Source organism: Arachis hypogaea, chromosome 13, assembly GCF_003086295.3.
Source record: "Arachis hypogaea cultivar Tifrunner chromosome 13, arahy.Tifrunner.gnm2.J5K5, whole genome shotgun sequence".
NCBI lineage: Eukaryota > Viridiplantae > Streptophyta > Magnoliopsida > Fabales > Fabaceae > Arachis > Arachis hypogaea.
In genome coordinates this window covers 104,683,683-104,706,157 of record NC_092048.1, presented here as the reverse complement: position 1 = coordinate 104,706,157, position 22,475 = coordinate 104,683,683, and the positions used below count along the sequence as shown (strand labels likewise).

Sequence of the window (22,475 nt, the reverse complement as noted above, 5' to 3'; positions counted from 1 at the left end):
CTCTATTTTCTCTGATATGGTGGAAAAATTTCTGGAAGTCTTCATGGATGACTTCTCAGTATATGGAGACTCATTCAGCTCCTGTCTTGATCACCTGAAACTTGTTCTAAAAAGATGCCAAGAAACCAACCTAGTTTTAAACTGGGAAAAGTGTCACTTCATGGTGACTGAAGGAATTGTTCTTGGGCATAAAATCTCAAACAAGGGAATAGAGGTGGATCAAGCAAAAATAGAGGTAATTGAAAAATTACCACCACCTGCCAATGTTAAGGCAATCAGAAGCTTTCTGGGGCATGCAGGATTCTATAGGAGGTTTATAAAGGATTTTTCAAAAATTGCAAAACCTCTAAGCAATCTGCTAGCTGCTGACACGCCATTTGTGTGTGACACAGCATGCCTGCAAGCGTTTGAAACGATGAAAGCTAAGCTGGTCACAGCACCAGTCATTTCTGCACCAGACTGGACATTGCCATTTGAGTTAATGTGTGATGCCAGTGATCATGCCATTGGTGCAGTATTGGGACAGAGGCATGACAAGCTTCTGCATGTCATTTATTATGCCAGTCGTGTTCTAAATGATGCCCAGAAAAATTACACAACCACAGAAAAAGAACTACTTGCAGTGGTTTACGCCATTGACAAGTTCAGATCATACTTAGTAGGATCAAAAGTGATTGTGTATACTGACCATGCTGCTCTTAAATATCTACTCACAAAGCAGGATTCAAAACCCAGGCTCATCAGATGGGTATTGCTTCTGCAAGAGTTTGATATAGAAATAAGAGACAGAAAAGGGACAGAGAACCAAGTGGCTGATCATCTGTCCCGGATAGAGCCAGTGGAAGGGACGTCCCTCCCCTTTCTTGAGATCTCTGAGACGTTTCCTGATGAGCATTTATTCGCCATTCAGGAAGCACCATGGTTTGCCGATATTGCAAACTATAAAGCTGCAAGGTTCATACCCAAGGAGTACAACAGGATACAAAAGAAGAAATTAATTACTGATGCGAAGTACTACTTGTGGGATGAACCTTATCTCTTTAAGAGATGTGCAGACGGAATTATCCGTAGGTGTGTGCCTAGAGAAGAAGCACAGAGGATCCTGTGGCATTGCCACGGATCTCAATATGGAGGCCATTTCGGAGGTGAGCGAACAGCCACCAAGGTCCTCCAATGTGGCTTCTATTGGCCCACACTCTATAAAGATTCCCGAGAGTTTGTACGTAACTATGACAGTTGCCAAAGAGCTGGCAATCTGCCTCATGGTTACGCCATGCCTCAACAAGGAATCCTGGAGATTGAGTTGTTTGACGTATGGGGAATCGACTTCATGGGACCTTTTCCACCATCATATTCAAACACTTATATTCTGGTGGCAGTTGACTATGTATCAAAATGGGTTGAGGCTATTGCCACACCCACCAATGATACTAAAACAGTGCTGAAGTTCCTCCAGAAACATATCTTTAGCAGGTTTGGTGTCCCTAGAGTGTTAATCAGTGATGGGGGCACTCACTTCTGCAATAAACAGCTTTACTCTGCCATGGTTCGGTATGGAATTCACCACAAAGTGGCCACACCATATCATCCACAAACCAATGGGCAAGCTGAAGTCTCTAACAGAGAATTAAAGAGAATCCTAGAACGGACAGTAAATACCCGTAGAAAGGATTGGGCAAGGAGCTTGGATGATGCTCTGTGGGCTTACAGAACAGCATTCAAGACCCCTATAGGGACCTCTCCATACCAACTCGTGTATGGTAAGGCATGCCACTTGCCCGTGGAACTGGAACATAAGGCCTACTGGGCAACCAGATTCCTAAACTTTGATGCCAAATTAGCAGGAGAAAAATGATTGCTCCAGCTAAATGAGCTAGAGGAATTCAGATTCACAGCTTTCGAAAATGCCAAGCTTTATAAAGAAAAATCAAAAAAATGGCATGACAGAAAGCTGTCATCTAGAATCTTTGAACCAGGACAGAAGGTCCTGTTGTTTAACTCTAGACTCAGGCTATTCCCCGGGAAACTGAAATCCCGGTGGAGGGGACCATACGTGATTACAAGTGTGTCACCATATGGTTTTGTGGAGCTTCAAGATATTGATTCTGATAAGAAGTTCATTGTCAATGGACAGAGAATCAAGCATTATCTTGAAGGCAACATTGAGCAAGACTGCTCAAGGCTGAAGCTAGATTAAAAGCTCAGCAAGGTCCAGCTAAAGACAATAAAGAAGCGCTTGCTGGGAGGCAACCCAGCCATGGGGCATCAATCCTCTAAGCATTTTTGCCCTATTTTTTTTATTTTTATTTGTTTATATAAAGTTCACTGACACTAAGGTACAGAATCATTTGTATAAGTTTACAGGGTTACAGAAGGAATCGGCACACAAAACAGAGTAAAAGAACTCAATGGCAAGAAAACGCCAGTAAAGGAGCATTTTGGGCGTTCAGCGCCCAAAATGGGCATCCACTGGGCGCTGAACGCCAGTAATGGTAGCAATCTGGGCGTTCAACGCCAGAAATGGCCACCCACTGGGCGTTGAACGCCAGTAATGGCAGCAACTGGGCGCTGAACGCCCAGGAGATCAGCATTTGGGCGTTGAACGCCCAAAACAAGCAGTGTTTGGGCGTTCAAACGCCAGGAAGACAGGGAGGAGCCAAATCCATTTATCCCACACGTATTTCCATTCTAATTTAAAATTTTATGATTCAATACATGATTTTATTTACATAAACATGTCAAGAACCCTGATTTCTAAAAATCCTACTTTCAAAATATCAAATGTATCTTAATTCATAAGCACACACCCTCTTTGCAAATTCAATCCAACTCTTTTCAAATCTTCTCTGAAAACAAATCTATCTTTTTTACTCAAAAATCTTTTCAACTAATCCATATCTTTTTCAAATATCCATATTATCTTTTTCAAAATTCAGAGTTATCTTTTTCAAAAATCTATCATATCTTTTCAAAATTAAACTCTATCTTCTATCTTATCTTTTTCAACTCAATCTTTTCATCTTATCTCTTCCATTTTTTTCGAAAATCCACCCTCCCACCCCTTTAAAATTGGGTTCGGCCTCCCCCCTCCTCCATCAACAAGTGCACCTCGATCTCCTTCTATCCCTCTCCTTTCTTTTCTTTTGCTTGAGGACAAGCAAACCTCTAAGTTTGGTGTGTTTTTCCGAGATCACTAAGATCATGGCTCCCAAAGGAAAACAATCCACTCCAAGAGGCAAGAAAGAGAGCGTTCCAAAACCACTTTGGAATCAAGGGAAGTTCTTATCTAAAGAACATTCAGACCATTATCTTAAAGTAATGGGTCTGAGATCAGTAATCCCGGAAGTTAGATTCGATCTGAAAGAAGACGAATATCCGGAGATCCAGGAGCAAATTCGAATCAGGAACTGGGAAGTCCTAGCTAATCCTGAAACGAAAATAGGAAGGAACATGGTCCAGGAGTTCTATGCTAATATGTGGCAGACTGACAAGCAAAGACTATCTGGAACTGCCTGCTACGAATTTCGGACCATGGTCAGGGGAAAGATTGTTCATACCACCCCTGACAAGATCAGAGAAATATTAAAGCTACCTCAGCTAAAGGATGATCCAGACTCCTTCAACAGGAGGATGATGAGAGCAGACATTGGCCTGGATAAGATTCTAGAGGACATATGAATCCCTGGAGCCAGGTGGACCACCAACACAAAAGGCGTCCCAAATCAACTCAAGAGGGAGGATCTCAAACCAGTTGCCAGAGGATGGCTGGACTTCATTGGGCGTTCTCTGTTGCCCACTAGCAACCGTTCTGAAGTCACAGTTAAAAGAGCAGTGATGATTCATTGCATCATGATGGGAAAGGAAGTGGAGGTTCATCAGCTGATTTCAACTGAGCTCTATAAGATTGCTAACAAAAATTCAAAAGAGGCCAGGTTGGCTTATCCAAGCGTGATTTCTCTGCTCTGCAAGGACGCTGGAGTCAAGATGGGAATAACTGAATATATCCTAATTGAAAAGTCAATCACCAAAGCATCAATGGAGAGACAACAAGCACAGGAGGATCTTATCAAGAAGAGAGCACAGGAATTCCTCCCAGAGATTCCTCAAGCGGAATATTGGGAATATCTTGAGATGTCTGTCACCAAGATACAGGAAGCTATGGAGCAAATAATAAAACAACAGAAGGAACACAGTCAAATGCTGACCCATATGTTTAAAGAACAAGAGGAGCAGGGACGTGACTTAAGGGAACTGAAGCGCCAAAAGTCTTCTGTAATACCAAGCCTCCCAAGGATCAGAGGAACCCCCATACCCCCAGAATAAAGGTTGTTAATTTCCAATTTCTGCCTTAACTCTGTGACAGTGTCCTTATAAAAAGTCTACCTTAGAAGTCATATAATAGTAATTAGTATCTATTTGATTTTATCTCCAATTAAGCTATAGTTTATTTTTCTCATCATCATTAAACATGAATAAAATAGTAGATCTTTTGAATAAGAAGCAATAAAATTTCAAGTTTAATAAAAGAAATTCTAATTGGTTAAATGTGGTGGCAATGCTTTCTGTCTTCTGAATGAATGCTTGAACAGTGCATATGTCTTTTGAATTTGTTGTTTAAAACTGTTAAATATGTTGGCTCTTGAAAGAATGATGAACATGAGACATGTTATTGATAATCTGAAAATCATAAAAATGATTCTTGAAGCAAGAAAAAGCAGCAAAGAACAAAGCTTGCAAAAAAAAAAAAAAGCAAGCAGAAAAAGCCAAAAGCTCTTAAAACCAAAAGGCAAGGGCAAATAAAAAGGATCCCAAGGCTTTGAGCATCAGTGGATAGGAGGGCCTAAAGGACTAAAATCCTGGTCTAAGCGGCTAAACCAAGCTGTCCCTAACCATGTGCTTGTGGCGTGCAGGTGTCAAGTGAAAACTTGAGACTGAGCAGTTAAAGTCAAGGTCCAAAGCAAAAAGAAGAGTGTGCTTAAGAACTCTGGACACCTCTAATTGGGGACTTTAGCAAAGCTGAGTCACAATCTGAAAAGGTTCACCCAGTTATGTGTCTGTGGCATTTATGTATCCGGTAGTAATACTGGAAAACAAAGTGCTTAGGGCCACGGCCAAGACTCATAAAGAAGCTGTGTTCAAGAATCATCACACTGAACTAAGAGAATCAATAACACTATCTGAATTCTGAGTTCCTATAGATGCCAATCACTCTGAGCTTCAATGGATAAAGTGAGATGCCAAAACTGTTCAGAAGCAAAAAGCTACTAGTCCCGCTCATCTAATTAGGATCTGAGCTTCAATCAAAAACTCTGAGATATTATTGCTTCTCAACCTATTAGTCTTCTATTTTATTTGTTTAGTTGCTTGAGGACAAGCAACAGTTTAAGTTTGGTGTTGTGATGAGCGGATATTTTATACGCTTTTTGGGGATAATTTCATATAGTTTTGAGTATGTTTTAGTTAGTTTTTAGTCTATTTCTATAAGTTTTTAGGAAAAATTCATATTTCTGGACTTTACTATGAGTTGTGTGTTTTTCTGTAATTTCAGGTATTTTTCTGGCTGAAATTGAAGGAGCTGAGCAAAAATCTGATTCAGGCTGAAAAAGGACTGCTGATGCTGTTGGATTCTGACCTCCCTGCACTCAAAGTGGATTTTCTGGAGCTACAGAACTCGAAATGGCATGCTTCTAAGTGCATTGGAAAGTAGACATCCAGGGCTTTCCAGCAATATATAATAGTCCATACTTTGCACAAGAATAGACTACGTAAACTGGCGTTCAACGCCAGTCCTCTGCCCAATTCTGGCGTCCAGCGCCAGAAAAGGATCAAAAGCTGGAGTTGAACGCCCAAACTGGCATAAAAACTGGCGTTCAAATCCACAAATGGCCTCTGCACGTGAATTGCTTAAGTCTCAGCCCCAGCACACACCAAGTGGGCCCCAACACACACCAAGTGGGCCCCAGAAGTGGATCTCTGCATCATCCATCATAGTTTATCCAATTTTTGTAAACCTAGGCTACTAGTTTAGTATTTAAACAACTTTTAGAGACTTATTTTGTATCTCATGACATTTCAGATCTAAACTTTGTATTCCCTGACGGCATGAGTCTCTAAACCCCATTGTTGGGGGTGAGGAGCTCTGCTGTGTCTCGATGAATTAATGCAAGTATTTCTGTTTTCTATTCAAACACGCTTGTTCCTATCTAAGATGTTCATTCGCGCTTAACTGTGATGAAGGTGATGATCAGTGACATTCATCACCTTCCTCAAACCATGAACGTGTGCCTGACAACCACCTCCGTTCTATATACGATTGAATGAGTATCTCTTAGATTCCTTAATCAGAATCTCCGTGGTATAAGCTAGAATTGATGGCAGCATTCATGAGAATCCGAAAAGTCTAAACCTTGTCTGTGGTATTTCGAGTAGGATTCAAGGATTGAATGACTGTGACGAGCTTCAAACTCCTGAAGGTTGGGCGTTAGTGACAGACGCAAAAGGATAGTAAATCCTATTCCAACCGGATCGAGAACCAACCGGTGATTAGCCGTGCTGTGACAGAGCGCGTGAGCGTAGTTTTCACTGGAAGGATGGAAGGTAGCCATTGACAACGGTGATCCACCAACACACAGCTTGCCATAGGAGGACGTGCGTGCGTGAATCAGAAGACAGAGGAAAGCAGAGATTCAGAAGACAAAGCATCTCCAAAACTCCAACATGTTCTCCATTACTGCACAACAAGTAACCTTTAATTTATGCTCTCTTGGTTATTCACAATTCAACTGATAAACATAATTGACTTCCTGACTAAGATTTACAAGATAACCATAGATTGCTTCAAACCAACAATCTCCGTGGGATTCGACCCTTACTCACATAAGGTATTACTTGGACGACCCAGTGCACTTGCTGGTTAGTGGTACGCGTTGTGAAAAGTGTGATTCACAATTCGTGCACCAGGGGGCAAAGCGTCAAGGTGCCTATTTCACTGGTCGAGAAACAGGCTTCAACAATAATCGATGTTCTACTAGAGATCGATCAAGACCAGGCATGTCATCATAATTCCAGGAAAACAATCTTTGTATTCAGTCAAAAGATTAATCAAACTTGTTCGAAATCCCTCACTAATATTTTTGCAAATATAAGTAGGTCTTAAATCACCATTAAGTCCTAAATTAATTTTTTCAAGTGGATCTTTGGATTCAAATCCCTTTTCGATATGATCATCATTAACTGAAAAATTTTCAAAACCGAAAGATTCGAGATCATAAATACAATCGAAAGAAAGATTAATTGAATCAAGTGAGGAAATACAAATTTTATTAAGATTATTAGCCAAATCAGCTGTCGAATCTTTTACAACACAAAGATCTTAAGATACATTGACACTGGACTGGCCAACAATACTAGACCTAGAATTGGAAAAACATGTTGCATAAAACAAAGTATTATTAGAATCGATTTTAGGAATTGAAGATGCCCTAGGAAATGAAATACATTTTTCTGAATTGAATTTCCTATTTGATTTGACTTCATCAGAAGAATCATTCCTAGAAAAAGAAAAAAATCTACAAAAGAAAAACTATCCACATAACGTTTTAAAGACAATAAATAATTTGACACATCTTCATCAGTCATCTCGAATATAGAAACTATCGAATTATTATTGTCCTTAAAAAGATAAATTTACTCCCAAAAAAGAGGAGTATATTCCGGTATCGGGACCTTAAGCTTTATGTTGAGACCTTCTTTAGTCAAGAAACAACCTTCACAATTTGCAGAAGTCAGATTTCTGTCAACATCCAAAGGTTTCAGCTTATTATTGTAGACTTGGAAATCGACATGCATCTACTCAGCATAAAGACTATCATCAGCCTCAATCACCTCAGTCTTCTCTCCACTTGTCCAAAGAAGCAGTTTTTGGTGCACCGTCGAAGGTATCGCTCCTACATCATGAACCCAGTCCCGACCCAACAAAGCATTATAACTAGCTTTTGAAGCTACTACAATGAAAGCATTGGTTTGAATGATAGAACCAACCTAAACTCGAAGATTAACTAGCCCCTTTGCTGGAGTCGAAACCCCATTGTAATCAGTAACAACAATGTTGATTAAGACTAAATCATCAACACATTTCCCAACCTTAACCAGCATTTTTCTGGAAGAAGACTTATCGTTGCACCACCATCAACCAAAACCTTATTAACAGCAATATTATCCATTTTAGTCTTGATATGCAATGGGCGCAAGTGTTCTTTTTGAATATCATTGGGCTTATTAAAGCAACTAACTTCATGTTCACAAACGAAAGCAAAAGAAGTCTTATTCTCGAATTCATCTTCATAATTGTCAAGAAGACTCCCTTAATAACTCCCTAAAAATTATGATGGGATGATCAAAACTGTTCCCACCATTTCATTGTCTCCTTCCTCAAAATATTCTTCATCGAGATCAGCATCTTTTTCATTGGGTTTAACAAGATCAGCTTCCACAGCTTTACCTTTACCAACTTTTACTGGATATGGCATTCCTTTTGGATAAGTTTTCCTATCTGATGAAAAAACCATCCTTGTATAGACAGAAGGTTTTGCCCCCTATCCGCAAAAGATGATGGCTTCTCTGAGGCAACTTGTTGGAAGTATCTTCCACCTCGATTTCCTCTTGTCCTTCCTCGAGGATATGGGTAACGACCCTGATTAAATCCTCAATAATCTATTTGAGCCAGGGGCTGTTGATACTATTGTACTTCTCGATCACGAAACTCATGACAATTCTTAATCTATTGAGCTCCAAGTGCTTGAGAGTGATTAAATGAAGGGGAGTAATTATCTAGAGAATTTTAAGAACTTTGCCCCCTTGACATCGAGAAGGTTACCGCTGACAGACTTGCTATTCTTTATGAGCTAACTCCTTTTTTATTCTTTCTTTTTCAAATATTGCAACAGCCTCTGTATCGAAAATATTATTGCACCTGGGACATAAGGATACATCCCTATCTTTCATCTTCTGGTGCATCAAGAAATCTAACAAGCCATCCCCTACTCTAGGGTAAACCTATTGGACATTAGCCTCGAAATCACCCAAAGTGGTGTCAAATTCAAAAGAAGTGAAACCAGCCATATTCACTCCAAAAAGTTGAGGCTTAGTGAAATTCAAAGTCTTTAAGTAACACATCAAAAGTTTGTTTCGATTTTGAAATATTGAAACTATACTTTTTGCCACCCTTATGTTTTATTTCATTAACTTTATCAATATTCGAAACTTTCTTCAATGAGGAACACATATAAGGTGGCCCTTTTTTCAGTTCAGCCAAATCGACATCAAAGTATTCATTTTCAGAATCATCACTCGAAACCTCCATATCCACTTAAGAAACTTTTTTTTTTCGAGCAAGAAGAGATTTATAATTCTTAAATTTCTTTTCATTTTTGAATGCTTCTTTTTCCTTTTTAAGTAACTCAACTTGTCAGACCCTCTCAGCCAAATGAGCTAAATCGGGGATATGAACATTCAACAATTTTTGACGCATATAAAAACCTAAACCATGGTTGCAATTTTGACTACCTCACTCTCAGATAATGACACATAGCATCGATTACGTGTATTTTTGAATCAAATCATGAAATCATCCATCAACTCATTTACATCATGTTTGATAGCAACCAAATCAATTATAGTGACATTTAATTCTCCCCTATAAAACTGTGCATGGAAAGCATTCTCTAATTGTGCCCATATTAAAATCGAATTTGGCCTTAGGTTCGAAAACCAAGTGAAGGCATTCTTTGTGAGAGAAGAAGGGAAAACTTTATTTTCAAATTTTTATCATTTTCGAATTTTCCTATTTCGACCATATATCGAGCAATATGCTCAATAGTCGATTCTCCTACTTTCCTAACAAACTTAGTAACAATCTTAGGATTTTTTACACCTCTCGATACTTCTGTCGTTTGTACCTCAACAGGAAAAGTGATGGAAGGTTAATGTCGGTCTAGAATTTTTTAATATAATTTTGTTGCAAGCATAGTCTAAACCAACAATTAACTCTCAATCAAAGTTTAATTTATTTGTCATGAATACAAACCAATAAAAATTGAGAGTATTAGATCTCGGGTCGTCTCTCAAAAGAATTGCAGTAAAGTGTACATATTATCAATCATGAGAATGAGGGGGTCTACAGATAAACAGATAAGAAAATAAATTGCAAGGAAGTTAAGCTAAAAACTAAAGGGAATATAAATGCTAAAAGACACTCCTGGCAAGGATCAAGAGTTAAAACTTCCTATCCAAGTCATTGACCACAAACATGGCAATTACCTAGAGTTAATCTCATTTCATCATCTCCAAACATCGAGAAAAAGTTAAATAGGCATAGTCAGTCTTAATCCATAGGTCTTACTCGTCAATGGAAACAAGAATAACTAACAACCCTAAATCACCAATCAATATTAGACATCAATGACTTGTGTTACTAACCACGACATGACAATTATAAGAGCAAACCCACTGGTCAACCTCTAATGGGCTTAATCATCTCAATCCATAGGTCTTACTCGTTAATGGAAACGAGATTAATTAAAATCTCTAAATTGTCAATCAATTTGAACATTAGTGACTCAAGGTTACTTTAATTGCTCAATTCCAAGCCAAGAGTGTAAAAATCTACCCTAAAACTAAGAGAAGCATTTTCACAAATACTTGGAAGGAAAAAAAGTAAAACATGGTAAAATTACAATAATAATAAAATCTAAAACTACCAAATACAAGATAACAATAACAATAACTTAATAAAACATCAAGAAAGTAAGAAAACATAAATTGTATTAAAGGAAATCAAAATCCAACAAGAATTCATAAACACGAGAGTAACAAAATAAAGGAAAAAGCAAGTAAAACTACAAGAATTAGGATGCAAGAACAATAAAAAATAAGGAAAACTAAATCAAAACAAGAATTAAAACCTAAATTTAGGGAAAGAACTAAACCTAAAACCCTAAATTCTAGAGACAATAGAGAGCTTCTTTCTCTAGAAATCTAACCTAAAACATGGCAAAAAGTATTCTAATTGCTCTCCCTTTGATCCTTCTTGAGTTTGGCTTGAAATACTTTAGAAATGAGTTGGATTGGGCCCAAGAAAGCCCTGAAATCATGACCCACGTGTTCACATAAGTGAAATCACGTGCTGGCAGTCATGCGTACGCATACAACCATAAGGTGCTCCACTTTTGCATGCTTTTTTTCTTCACTTCTTCAAGTCATCCTTGCCTTCTAAACCTTAATTCACGTTAACAAACATATCAAGGCATCGAGTAGAATTAAACTGAATTAAATTTAGCAATTTAAGGGCCTAAAAAGCATTCTTTTAATCATTAAACACAATTAGGAGGAATCCACAAAACCATGCTATTTCGGTAAATAAATGCAAGATAAGTTGATAAAATTCACTCATTTCAATCCAAAATAAACCATAAAATTGTGGTTTATGAAAAAGCTGACATAAAATAAGGTCGATTAATAAATCCCACGTTGATTCCTACACAATTAAGCACATTCTTGACAATTCTAGTCATTTGATAATGATCTCCATGTTGATTAGCACGTACCCTATTCAACACCTCGTCAACATTCTGATTACGTCGAACAATATAAGGCATAGCTTCATCATCATTGCGATTAACATGTAAATCCCCTTGGTCGAAACCCAAATATTCAGGATTCATCCCGAAATTCTGATTATGTGGTTAACCCTCAGTATAGTCAACAATTTGAGCAATTCGTTCGACTTGTCTAGCCAAACGCTCATACTTAGTTTCATTATCGGCCATTATTGGATTCAAAATGGCAATCATTTGTCGAGTTAATAAATTTGACTAGGTCATGATGGCTCTCATCGATATATTATCGAAAAACAGCCATAGACCTCGAATTGTTTGAAGTCGACCCAGCATGATACTCTCGATTCACTTCTGAATGAGAAAAATCAGGCTGAACATTAACCCTATTTGACACATTCCCAAATCGGACTAGGGGTGCAAAATTACTCATCGAAGGAGTATAACCTAGAGAAAGACCAAAAGGAGGCCATCCTACAGTTACTGACAGTTGTACAGGAGTTGGAGAAATTCTAGGATGTGGACTACGCTCATTCCCTCTAATAGTTACATTATTAAATGTAGTATTTTTTCCAAAAATAGAATTTTGAATAACTCCTTTTGCATGTGTTATTAAACTTGCAGAAGTTTAGCCTACAACAACATGAACATTATTATTTGAAGACTCTAGATTACTGTTAGAAACTTCTTCAGCCATATTAATTATTCTTCCACTCCGAAGTTGCGTGCACTAAATCAAAATCACAATAAAAAATCTTTGACAGGTCCTACCAACACATGCCAATTTGTTATGCAGATTTTTAGCAAATTTGGGTTGGTTCGATATCTATGGCCTAGGAGCAAAACCTACTCCTCTTCTATGGATACCAATTCCCAAAATTGCACCAAAGACTCTATTTGCACAAGTAAAGAAAAGACAAAAAAAACTTTGAAAAGTAAATTGAAATTAAATTGCTTGAAATCGAAATTACTGAAAGCGAAATAAATGACTTCAAATTAAAAGAAAGCAATAAAATGCCTCCAACACAGTCGAAGGACCTTTAATTCAAAAGAAAATGCAGAAATTTTGAAAGAAGAAAAGAAAAGATTTGCGAAAGAAAAGTAAATTGCAGAAAACTAAATTACAAGAAATTTAAAATGAAAAATAAAAGCATAGAAGGAATCCTACAGAAAAGAAACTCGAGGCAGACTTAGAAAGTCACTGGGATGTGAGTGTGCAAGAGTGTTTTTTTGAGAACGAATTTCAATCCCATGATGCTACTAAACCTTCTTAATTTATAGAGCAACCCAACCAATTCTATTTTTCCATGTGTCACACTTCTAAAGATTCAAAAAGTAGTTGTTCCTGCCAAATACAAATCTAAGTAATTGCTCCTATTCTTGCCTGGTTAGCGGAAGTATAATTCGTGTTCTGGATGGAGTTAATGAACTTCTCAGCTAGGTCACGATATACGTCGACCGCAGATGAAATGAGGAGGAGAGTACCTGCAAAGAGTACTCTGACGCTCAAGTCAGCAAATGGAAATTATAATAGGAGCTATTATCTTAGAAAGATCACATACCTTCAAAACTCTGATCGTTTTCTTTTATAACTAGGAGACGAGAACGACCATTTTCTGGCATTCAAGAGAAATAAATATCCTTTCCGACGTTACTGAATAAAAGGTCATTTATAATCATAAATCGGTGGAGTCAATACGTCGGTTACAATAAGATTTGCCAAGCTATAACTTATAAGTGATATATAACGGTAATATCACAGCCCCTAAGCTTAGCCTGGTCTTAAATGAGGCAGGTTGAGCTTTTGAACTTATTTATCTGAGTTATAGCTTGGCATCGGGAGCCCCTAGGTCAACGTGTCTCATTGATATATTAAAGAAAGTAAGTAAGTTTTTTTTAATAACTGGAAAAGGCGTGATAATTACAAATTAATGCTAATGGTGCTTTTCAAAATGGGGTGCAATTTCCTAAGTGGTGTTGTAGCCGTTGGGAGTGATTTGTATTGAGTGGTTAGGATTTATTGTGGAACTGAAGGGTTTATTAATGAATGTGGTAAAATTTATTTCGAGTTACACTTACTGAAGCGAGGGGTCGCTGCTTTAACTGGTGTGAGCTTCAAAAACACGAAGAGAATGAGTAAAAGAGGTTAGTAAGAACACTCCCTGACTCTTTAGCTATTTTCTGATTTCTGAAAAAATGGTTGAGAAGAAAGCGAAGGCTTTGCCTAAGGTTGAGGATGATGAGTCTTATGATTGGGTTGATGGGGATGTTAAGATAAGGGCTTCTTTGTTTGCTGATAAGGAGAATGTTAGCAAGGTGAATTTGTCGAGGGTAGTTAGGCCTGGGTTTCGGATTGAATTGTTGCCATGAAACCGAATGGATCGTGTTTTCCATAGAAAGAAAGATTTTGAAAACTTTTTTATGTATAGCTGTGTTCTTGAGGAACTCTTTGTAAAATTGCCTTTCACAAATTTTGAATGTGACTTATTAAAATAGATGAACTGTGCCCCTTCCCAGGTTCATCCTAATGAATGGGCATTTTTAAAATGCTTTCAGGTTCTGATGCAATTTCTTGATATTGAACCAAAATTAGAACTTTTCTTTTCTCTTTTACAAGCTAAGGGGGTCTGGAAAGGTCTCTGGGTTAACTTGAACAGTACCCCTGGGTTTTCTGTTTTCAAGATATACAAATCTTCTTTCAAAGATTTTAAAGAAATTTTTCTTAAGGTAAAGTCGGTGGATGAGGAGTTTCCATTTTACCTAGACGAACACTTGGGTGAAAAATTCCCGAGCTATTGGTGTTGTCAGCCACAGCACATATTAGGTCCTAAGCTTATAACTCCACAGAATGAGTGCATAATAACTTTTCCTTATGGAAATGGTCGACAGAGGTGGTTTAATATCTGTTTCAGAGTTGCTTTCCTAGGAGGAAGATAGAGCATCAGTCATAAATTATTTTGGTGAGAGGTTATGAACTATTTTTATCTAGTTTGATAGTAAGCTAGCTTTAGCGTACTGACTTATTTTTGCTTTTACAGCTGGTAAATATCCTAGAGTTTCAGCATCGAGTTTGAAGGCCCGCTTTTGGGCTAAGAATTTCGAAGGGTCTTCTTCAAACCCAGAAAAAATGGAGGGTGGGACTGAGGTTAACCAGCTACCACCGAGAAAGGAAGGCATTATTTTCAAAAAGAGGAAGTCTGACGTAGTTAATGTGGATGAAGAACAAAGAGATAAAGGGATTCAACTTAATGAACTGTTGAGTTTTACTGTTAAGAAAGAAAGACTTCAAACCTTTGAGGACGAGGGGGACGACTCGTCGGTATGGGATAGGAAGTTTCCTTTTAATGTTGTGGCGGACAAAGTTGTTCAATCTGCCTCAGATGTATCTTGCATTGGTGATGTTGGGGACGTTGGTATTGATCAATTCATGCAGGTAACTCTTCTGTCTTACATCTTACTTAGAGGTATAAAGAAGAGTTTATGATACTGACTACGAATTGTACCTGTGTTCCAGGTGTTAGGATTTCGGCTGGCTAGCATAGGCCGGAGTCAGGAAAAAAGCACAAAAAAATGCTACAAACCACTGTAGAGAGTGTTGGCCTAAAAGAGCAGTTGGAATCCAAAGAGACTGCCCTAGCCGAGCTTAGAAAGGAGCTTTCTAATACCAAAGAAGAATTAAGATTGGAAAAAGAAAACCATGAGAAAGATGTTGAAATGATGAGAAAAAAGGAAAATGATTTTTCCACTATGAGTGAGCAGATGGTTGAGGTTACACTGAAGATGAAAAAGATGGAAACTGGTCGAGAGGCTGAGATATTGGATGCGTTTGCCGAGGGTTTTGAATGTGGCATCACTCAAGCAAAGTTCTTGGTTCCAGATGGAGATCTTACTGCCATGGATCCGTGCAAGGTAGTTCAGGAAGGTCGTTTAGTGGATGATGAAGAGGTCACAGAGGAAGGCGACGATAATTTAGCTGATTAGAAAAAATCTGTTTACTTAAATGTTTTGCTTTGGGTTGTCTTTGGAAGACTTGTTTTGAAACAAGGCATATGAAAGCCTTGTAAGAACTGATATTTTAGACTTTTTATGTATCTAACTATTGCTGATCGCGTTTGGAGTTTATATCTGTCAAATTAGGCCATGTTTGTTCCTAATTTTTGTTCGTGCCTCTGAGAAAATAGGGTCTGATTATTATACTATACTGCTTAAGCAATGCTTAGCATAGTTTTTGCACATTCGATATCTAATGCGACTTTTAGTCCGAGGAAATAACCTTTCGTTGAATTAACAATGTTGTTGTAGTCGGACAGGAATGGGCATTATCTGTTAAGCCCTTAAATCGTATAGCAAGCAAATTATTGTGTAAGGATTTGGAAAATAGGAATATAAACATTTATTTAATGCAGTACCTATACAGATTGAACCAGGTAAGCTAGCCTCCTTAAAACCTCCTCAGCAAAATCCTTTTTTGGAAAAAAATCTCGGGATAGGAAAAAGAGTACTAGCATGCTGCTGTTGCTAACTATAATATTGCTTTAAGGAATTAATATTCCAAGTATTGGGTAGTTTTGTGCCGTCCAATCGTTCCAGTTGATAAGCTCCTCTGTCGAGGACTCCATGTATTCTGTAAGGTCCATCCCATGTTGCGGCGAGCTTTCCATGGGAGGGGGTCTTCGGGCTTCCTCAGTCTTCCTCAGTACTAAGTTGCCCACATGAAAAGATCTTGGTTGCACCTTCTTGACATGTTGTCGGCCTATTCGTTGCTGCAATGCTTCATGACAAACTGCCGCCACGCTTCGCACCTCTTAAACTAAATCAAGCTCGGCTTGCCGAGCTTGTTCATGATCGTCGGCTTGTGTTCTGAAGGAACCATGTGAGATTTCAATTGTATCATTGCTTCCGAGCCATATACCAAACGAAAGGGCATTTCCTTAGTTGTCGAATACACCGTAGTGTTATATCCCCACAATATTTCTGGAATAAGCTCGGCCCATAAGCCCTTGGCATCGTCAATTTTTTTCCTTAAGGGTTGTAAGAGTACCTTATTTGCAGCCTCCGTTAATCCATTGGATTCTGGATGTTCTACTGATGAAAAGTGTTACTTTATCTGTAAATTCTGCAAAAAAGTTTTGAAATTATGGTCGATAAACTGGCGACCGTTGTCTGTGATGATATGACGGGGTATACCGAATCTACAAATTATGTTTTTCCAAACAAAGGATATCATTTGAGTTCATGTAATTTTTGCTAAAGGTTGAGCTTCAATCCATTTAGAAAAATAATCAATTGCCACAACTAAATATTTCACCTGTCTCAGAGCAGTGGGAAAAGGTCCGAGGATGTTGATTCCCCATTGATTAAATGGCCAGCTTACCACTGAATGATGCAGGTTTTCGGCTGGTATGTTGATAATCCGAGCATGCTTCTGACAGCTATCACAAGTTCTGACCATTTTTCGGATGTCCTCCCATATTGTCGGCTAATAGAAGCCTGCTCGAAGTATCTTTTGTGCCAGGCTTCTTGCTTCAGAGTGTATTCTGCAAATTCCTTCGTGAGCCTCGTCCATAACAAGGTCGACCTCCAATCTATCTAAACATTTCAAAAGAGGTCGAGAATAACCTCGCCTATACAAAGTGTTATTCAATAGCATAAAGAAAGATGCTTGTCTCTTAAATTTTTTCTGATCTTCAATTCCTTCTGGAATATCCTCGTTTCTGAGGAAATATATATAGGGCTGCTGCCAACTACTTTCGTCGATGATATTAAAAATGCCGATTTTGTATACTCCGCTTATCTAGTGTTGACTGCAAAAGTGTGGTAGAGTATGATTCGGTAGTTGCTAGTTTGGAAAGTATATCTGCTCGGTGATTTCGATCCCTAGGTATGTGATTAATTTTAATCTTAGAAAAACTATCCACAAGGTGCTTAATAATATCTAGGTATTTTAACAGAATTGGATCTTTCGTTTGAAAACATTGATTTACTTGCTAAACAACTAACAAGGAATCACAGTAAACTTTTAGGGCAGTAATATGCAATTCAATTGCTAACCTGAGCCCAGCAATTAGGGCTTCGTATTCGGCCTGATTGTTACTGACTTTAAACGAAAACCGAAGAGAATGTTCGAGGACAATTCCTTCGAGATTTTCCAGGAGTATCCCTGCTCCCGATCCTTGAGGCTTTGAAGCTCCGTTAACAAACAAAAGCCATTCTGAACTTCCTGCATCTGGATTTGGTCCTGTGAATTTGGCAACAAAGTCAGCCAAATATTGTGATTTGATAGACCCTCTGGTTGGTACTGAATATCAAATTCTGATAGTTCGATAGACCACTTGATTAGCCTTCCTGCTAGCTCGGGCTTGGCGAGTATTTGTCGAAGGGGTTGTCCACTTCTGACATTTATTGTGTGGCTCCGAAAATAAAGTTGGAGCCGTCATGCGGAGAAGACTAGTGCAAAGGTGAGCTTTTCCAAACTTGGGTAGCGAAGCTCGGTGTTTTGCAATGACTTACTCACAAAATAAACCGGCTGTTGAATTTTGTCATTTTCTGCAACAAGAACAGTGCTGATTGCTGTATCAGTAATAGATAAATACAAATATAATGGCTCTCCGAGCTTAGGTTTTTGTAAAATAGGTGGTTTTGAAAGAAATTGCTTTAAACTTGTGAATGCAGCCTCACAGGTTTCATCCCATTGAAATTTTATGTTTTTCCGCAAACACTGAAAAAGTGAAAGGATTTAGATGCTAAACATGGCAGAAATCAGGACAATGCTGCTAATCTCCCTGTTAAACGCTGAACTTTCTTTACTATTGTAGGACTGTGCATGTCGAGTATTGCTTGATATTTTTCAGGGTTTGCCTCAATGCCTCGGCTGGTTAGGATGAAGTCGAGGAATTTTCCTCCGCGGACACCAAAGGCGCACTTTTCAGGGATCAGCCTCATGTTATATGCTCGGATCTGTCCAAAAATTTCAGCAAGGTCGTCGATATGAGAATTGCCGACCTTTGTTTTGGCGACCATGTCATCGACGTACACCTCAAGATTCTGACCTATTTGTCGTTCGAAGATCATGTTCATGAGTCTCTGGTATGTTGCACCTGCGTTCTTTAGACCAAAAGGCATAACATTATAACAGTAATTACCATATTCGGTTATAAAGGCTGTTTTTTCTTGGTATGATGGATGCATAAGGATCTGGTTATAACCAGGGTATGCATCCATGAAACTCAAAGTGCCATAACCACAAGAGTTATCAACTAAAGTATCAATGCAGGGTAAAGGATAAGCATCTTTAGGGCAAGCCTTATTTAGGTCAGTAAAGTCGACGCACATACGCCATTCACCATTACTCTTCTTTACCATGACAACATTGGCTAGGTAGGTTGTGAACCTGATCTCTCGGATAAAGTTTGCGTCAATGAGCTTCTTGGCCTATGCCATGGACGCAAGCCGTTTCTCGCTTCTGAGGTTTCGTTTCTTTTGAGATACTGGTCGGACTGCCGGACTTATCGCCAATTTATGTCTGATCAGAGATGGATCTATCCCCGGCATATCACCCGAAGTCCAGGCAAATAGGTTGGCGTTCTGGCGTAAAAAATTGACGAGCTGTTCCTTGTCCTCATGTTTGGTGGATGTTCCTACAAAGGTAAACTTCGTCAAATCCTCAGTCAAAATGACCTTTGTTAGCACTTCATTTGGCAGAGGGCGGTCTTGAAAATCAGCCCTAGGATCTAGCTCGTCTAGTGCTGGCTGTTCAGCATGTATGGAATTGATTCGTCCTTCGCTGTTTCTTTTGATAGGTGATGCGCATAAACTTGTTATGCTACGATTTAGGAAATTGCACGATCGGCAAAATTCCTTCCGGCAAGTGCACCGGTTATCGTCAAGTAAAAACTCACAATAGAGTGAGGTCGAATCCCACAAGGATTGGTTGAGTGAGCAATTCAGATTAGAAGTGTGTTCTAGTTGAGCGGAATCAAGATTTAGATGAGAATTGCGGAATGTAAAATTGGCGGGAAAAGTAAATGACAAGAAATTGGAATGGCGGAATCTTAAATTGCATGAATTAAAGAGCATAAGCTAAATTGCTGAAATTAAAAGGGAATGGGGGTGATTGCATGAATTTAGTTGCAGAATGTAAAGAGAAAGTGGAAATCAGAAATGGGGAATTCATTGGGTTATAGGAGATATTGAGATCTCCGAATCAAAACATGTTTATCTCTTCCTCAACCAATGCGTTCATTGAATTTTGCTTGGCAATCTTATATGATTGGATCCCAATCCCTTGGCTCACCAATTCTCTCTAAATACAAACAAATTCCCAATCCCTTGGTTTAAATGTTCATAAGAAGAGATGATGCTCGATCACTGATTATACCACACAGTTTCATGAACCACAATTTGGTAGGATTACATGTCACAATATCCATCCAAACCCCAATCCAATTCACTGTGAGAAAGCTTCTCTAGCATGAATCCTCCATTCCTTTCCCAAGGTTCCGAAGGATTCCAATTATGGGTAGTTTCTTTCCCAAGACAACTACCCAATGGAATTAGATCGAGAAGCTTTCTAACAAAATTCAAGAGAAAAGATTGAAGAAGAAGATAAACTATTATTGATTCATTGAATTACAATAGAGCTCCCTAACCCAATGAAAGGGGGTTTAGTGAGTCATAGCTCTGAATTCAATTACAAAGATATGAAAACTAGCTAAATGAAAAAGTAAAAGTCCCCCCTAACTTAAATTCTATCCTATTTATACACTTTCTATATTGAGCTTCTGTTGTGTTTCTTGGGCTTTGAGGCCTCTCCCTGCTTTCCTTTTGCCTTGGGTTTATGATCCATAATCTTGATGAGGCTGTTGATCCAAATTCTGTAACATTCATTGAGCCAACTTAGTGATAATCAAATAATGACACATGACTCAATAAATTGAAATTTCAGACTCATCAATCCTTCAGGCCCAATCCCATAAACCATGATATTCAATTGGGTTTCATACCAGAGTAAGTTTAAGTTAATGTTTGTGCTCAAATACTAACTTAAACCGCAATATTGTTGGCCCAGAAACCTTTTCCAAGAGTGGCGTTTAAGTTGCAGTTTATGCTTAAACTGTAGCTTAAACGCCAGACACTTCCAGTGATGCCTTTTGTGGAAGCACGTTTAAGCTTCAGTTTAAGGTTAAACTGAAGCTTAAACGTGGAAATGGAAGAAGGCAGCCCTGGAGGGTAACTTAGTCGAACACGTTTAAGCTTCAGTTTAAGGTTAAACTGAAGCTTAAACGTGGAGATAGAAAAGGCAGCCCTGGAGGTCGAACACGTTTAAGCTCCAGTTAAGGTTAAACTGGAGCTTAAACGTGGAAATGGAAGAAGGCATCCTGGAGGTCGAACACGTTTAAGCTCCAGTTTAAGGTTAAACTGGAGCTTAAACGTGGAAGCTGAGAAAGGTAGCCCTGGAGGTGTCGAACACGTTTAAGCTCCAGTTTAAGGTTAAACTGGAGCTTAAACGTGGAAATGGAGAAAGCAAACCTGGAGGAGAAAACTTGGTCGAACACGTTTAAGCTCCAGTTTAAGGTTAAACTGGAGCTTAAACGTGGAAATGGCTCCCTGGTGCACTTCCCATTTCTGGCGTTTAACCTCCAGTTTAAGGTTAAACGTGGAAATGCTTCCTGATTGGCATTTTCATTCTGGCGTTTAACCTCCAGTTTAAGGTTAAACTGGAGGTTAAACTTCAGTTTCAGCATTTCTTAGCCTTCATGATTCTGGCGTTTAAGCTCCAGTTTAGGCTTAAACTGGAACTTAAACTCCACATGTGATATTCAAGCTTCCTTTATTGACTTTGTTGCTTCCTTGCCTAGCCTCTTCTTCCCTGAAATCATCCAAACAATTGCATCAAAGTCTTGCAAAATTTCATGAGAAATCTTCCATTCATAGCATTCAAGTAATATAACTAAAAACTCATAGAATTTGCATCAAAATCATACTGTTTGGATGGTTCATTGCTTTGTTCTTCTTTTAATCATTCTTGGTTACTTTAAGCTCAAGAAAATGCATAAAACAACTAAAACTATCAAAAAAATGCTAGTGAAACTAGCCTAAGATGCCTTGGCATCAATAGGCTTCAAGCTTGTGTTATAACAATTCCGAGCTTCTTGAAGATCACTGTGAACCGTGGCCACTACATTGTCATGCACAGGAAACTTGACACAAAGATGAATTGTGGATACAATTGCAGCAAATATATTTAAAAAAGGTCTACCTAAAATGAGATTATATGGGCTAAAACAGTCGACTACAAGATATTGAATATCTTGTATCTTAGATAGTGGCTGCTCACCGAGTGTGGTTTGCAACCACACTGAACCCAGAACGGGGACCCGCTCTTCTAAAAATCCGACCAAGTCTCTGATAGATGGCTGTAAAATGTTAATGCTCAGCTTCATCTTTTCAAATGTGGCAAAAAATAACACATCAGCGCTGCTCCCCGGATCCAGCAAAACTTTCCGAACTATTAGGTCTCCCAACTGGATGGAGATGACCATAGGGTCGTCCAAGTTGGTGTCGCTGCAATTAAACTCAGTCGGGTGGAAGGTCATTTCTGGAATGTCCTGAACTGGTTGAGGATTGTTGGCAGTGTCCCCAACTGCCAACATGGCCCTGTAAGTACGCTTGTATGTCCGCCCCCAGCATAACCGCCCGAGATACAGTTGATCACGCCCCTAGGTTGAGCAGGAGCCTTGTCTTTGTCTTTTGATGATGGACCTGCTGTAGATGGGTCAGAGGTAGGAATTGTCCTCTTCTGGATATGCCCTACAATAAATTTGTCGAGATGTCTGACGTGGGGGCAAAAGTCGGCTAATTAAG

General features: G+C 38.8%; 1 protein-coding gene across 1 annotated transcript; it reads right to left on the bottom strand.

The window, feature by feature from the left end:
- Nucleotides 1-21,706: 21,706 nt before the first annotated feature.
- LOC112735194 (uncharacterized) lies at nucleotides 21,707-22,264 on the bottom strand. The gene has a single exon (XM_025784762.1). It carries the CDS (start codon nucleotides 22,262-22,264, stop codon nucleotides 21,707-21,709), a length of 558 nt encoding a protein of 185 aa, XP_025640547.1.
- Between the last annotated feature and the right edge of the window lie 211 nt (nucleotides 22,265-22,475).

Bases quoted from the DNA above. Each gene is read 5' to 3' on its own strand.
- LOC112735194 (XM_025784762.1), bottom strand. From the start codon at position 22,264: ATGTTGGCAGTTGGGGACACTGCCAACAATCCTCAACCAGTTCAGGAC.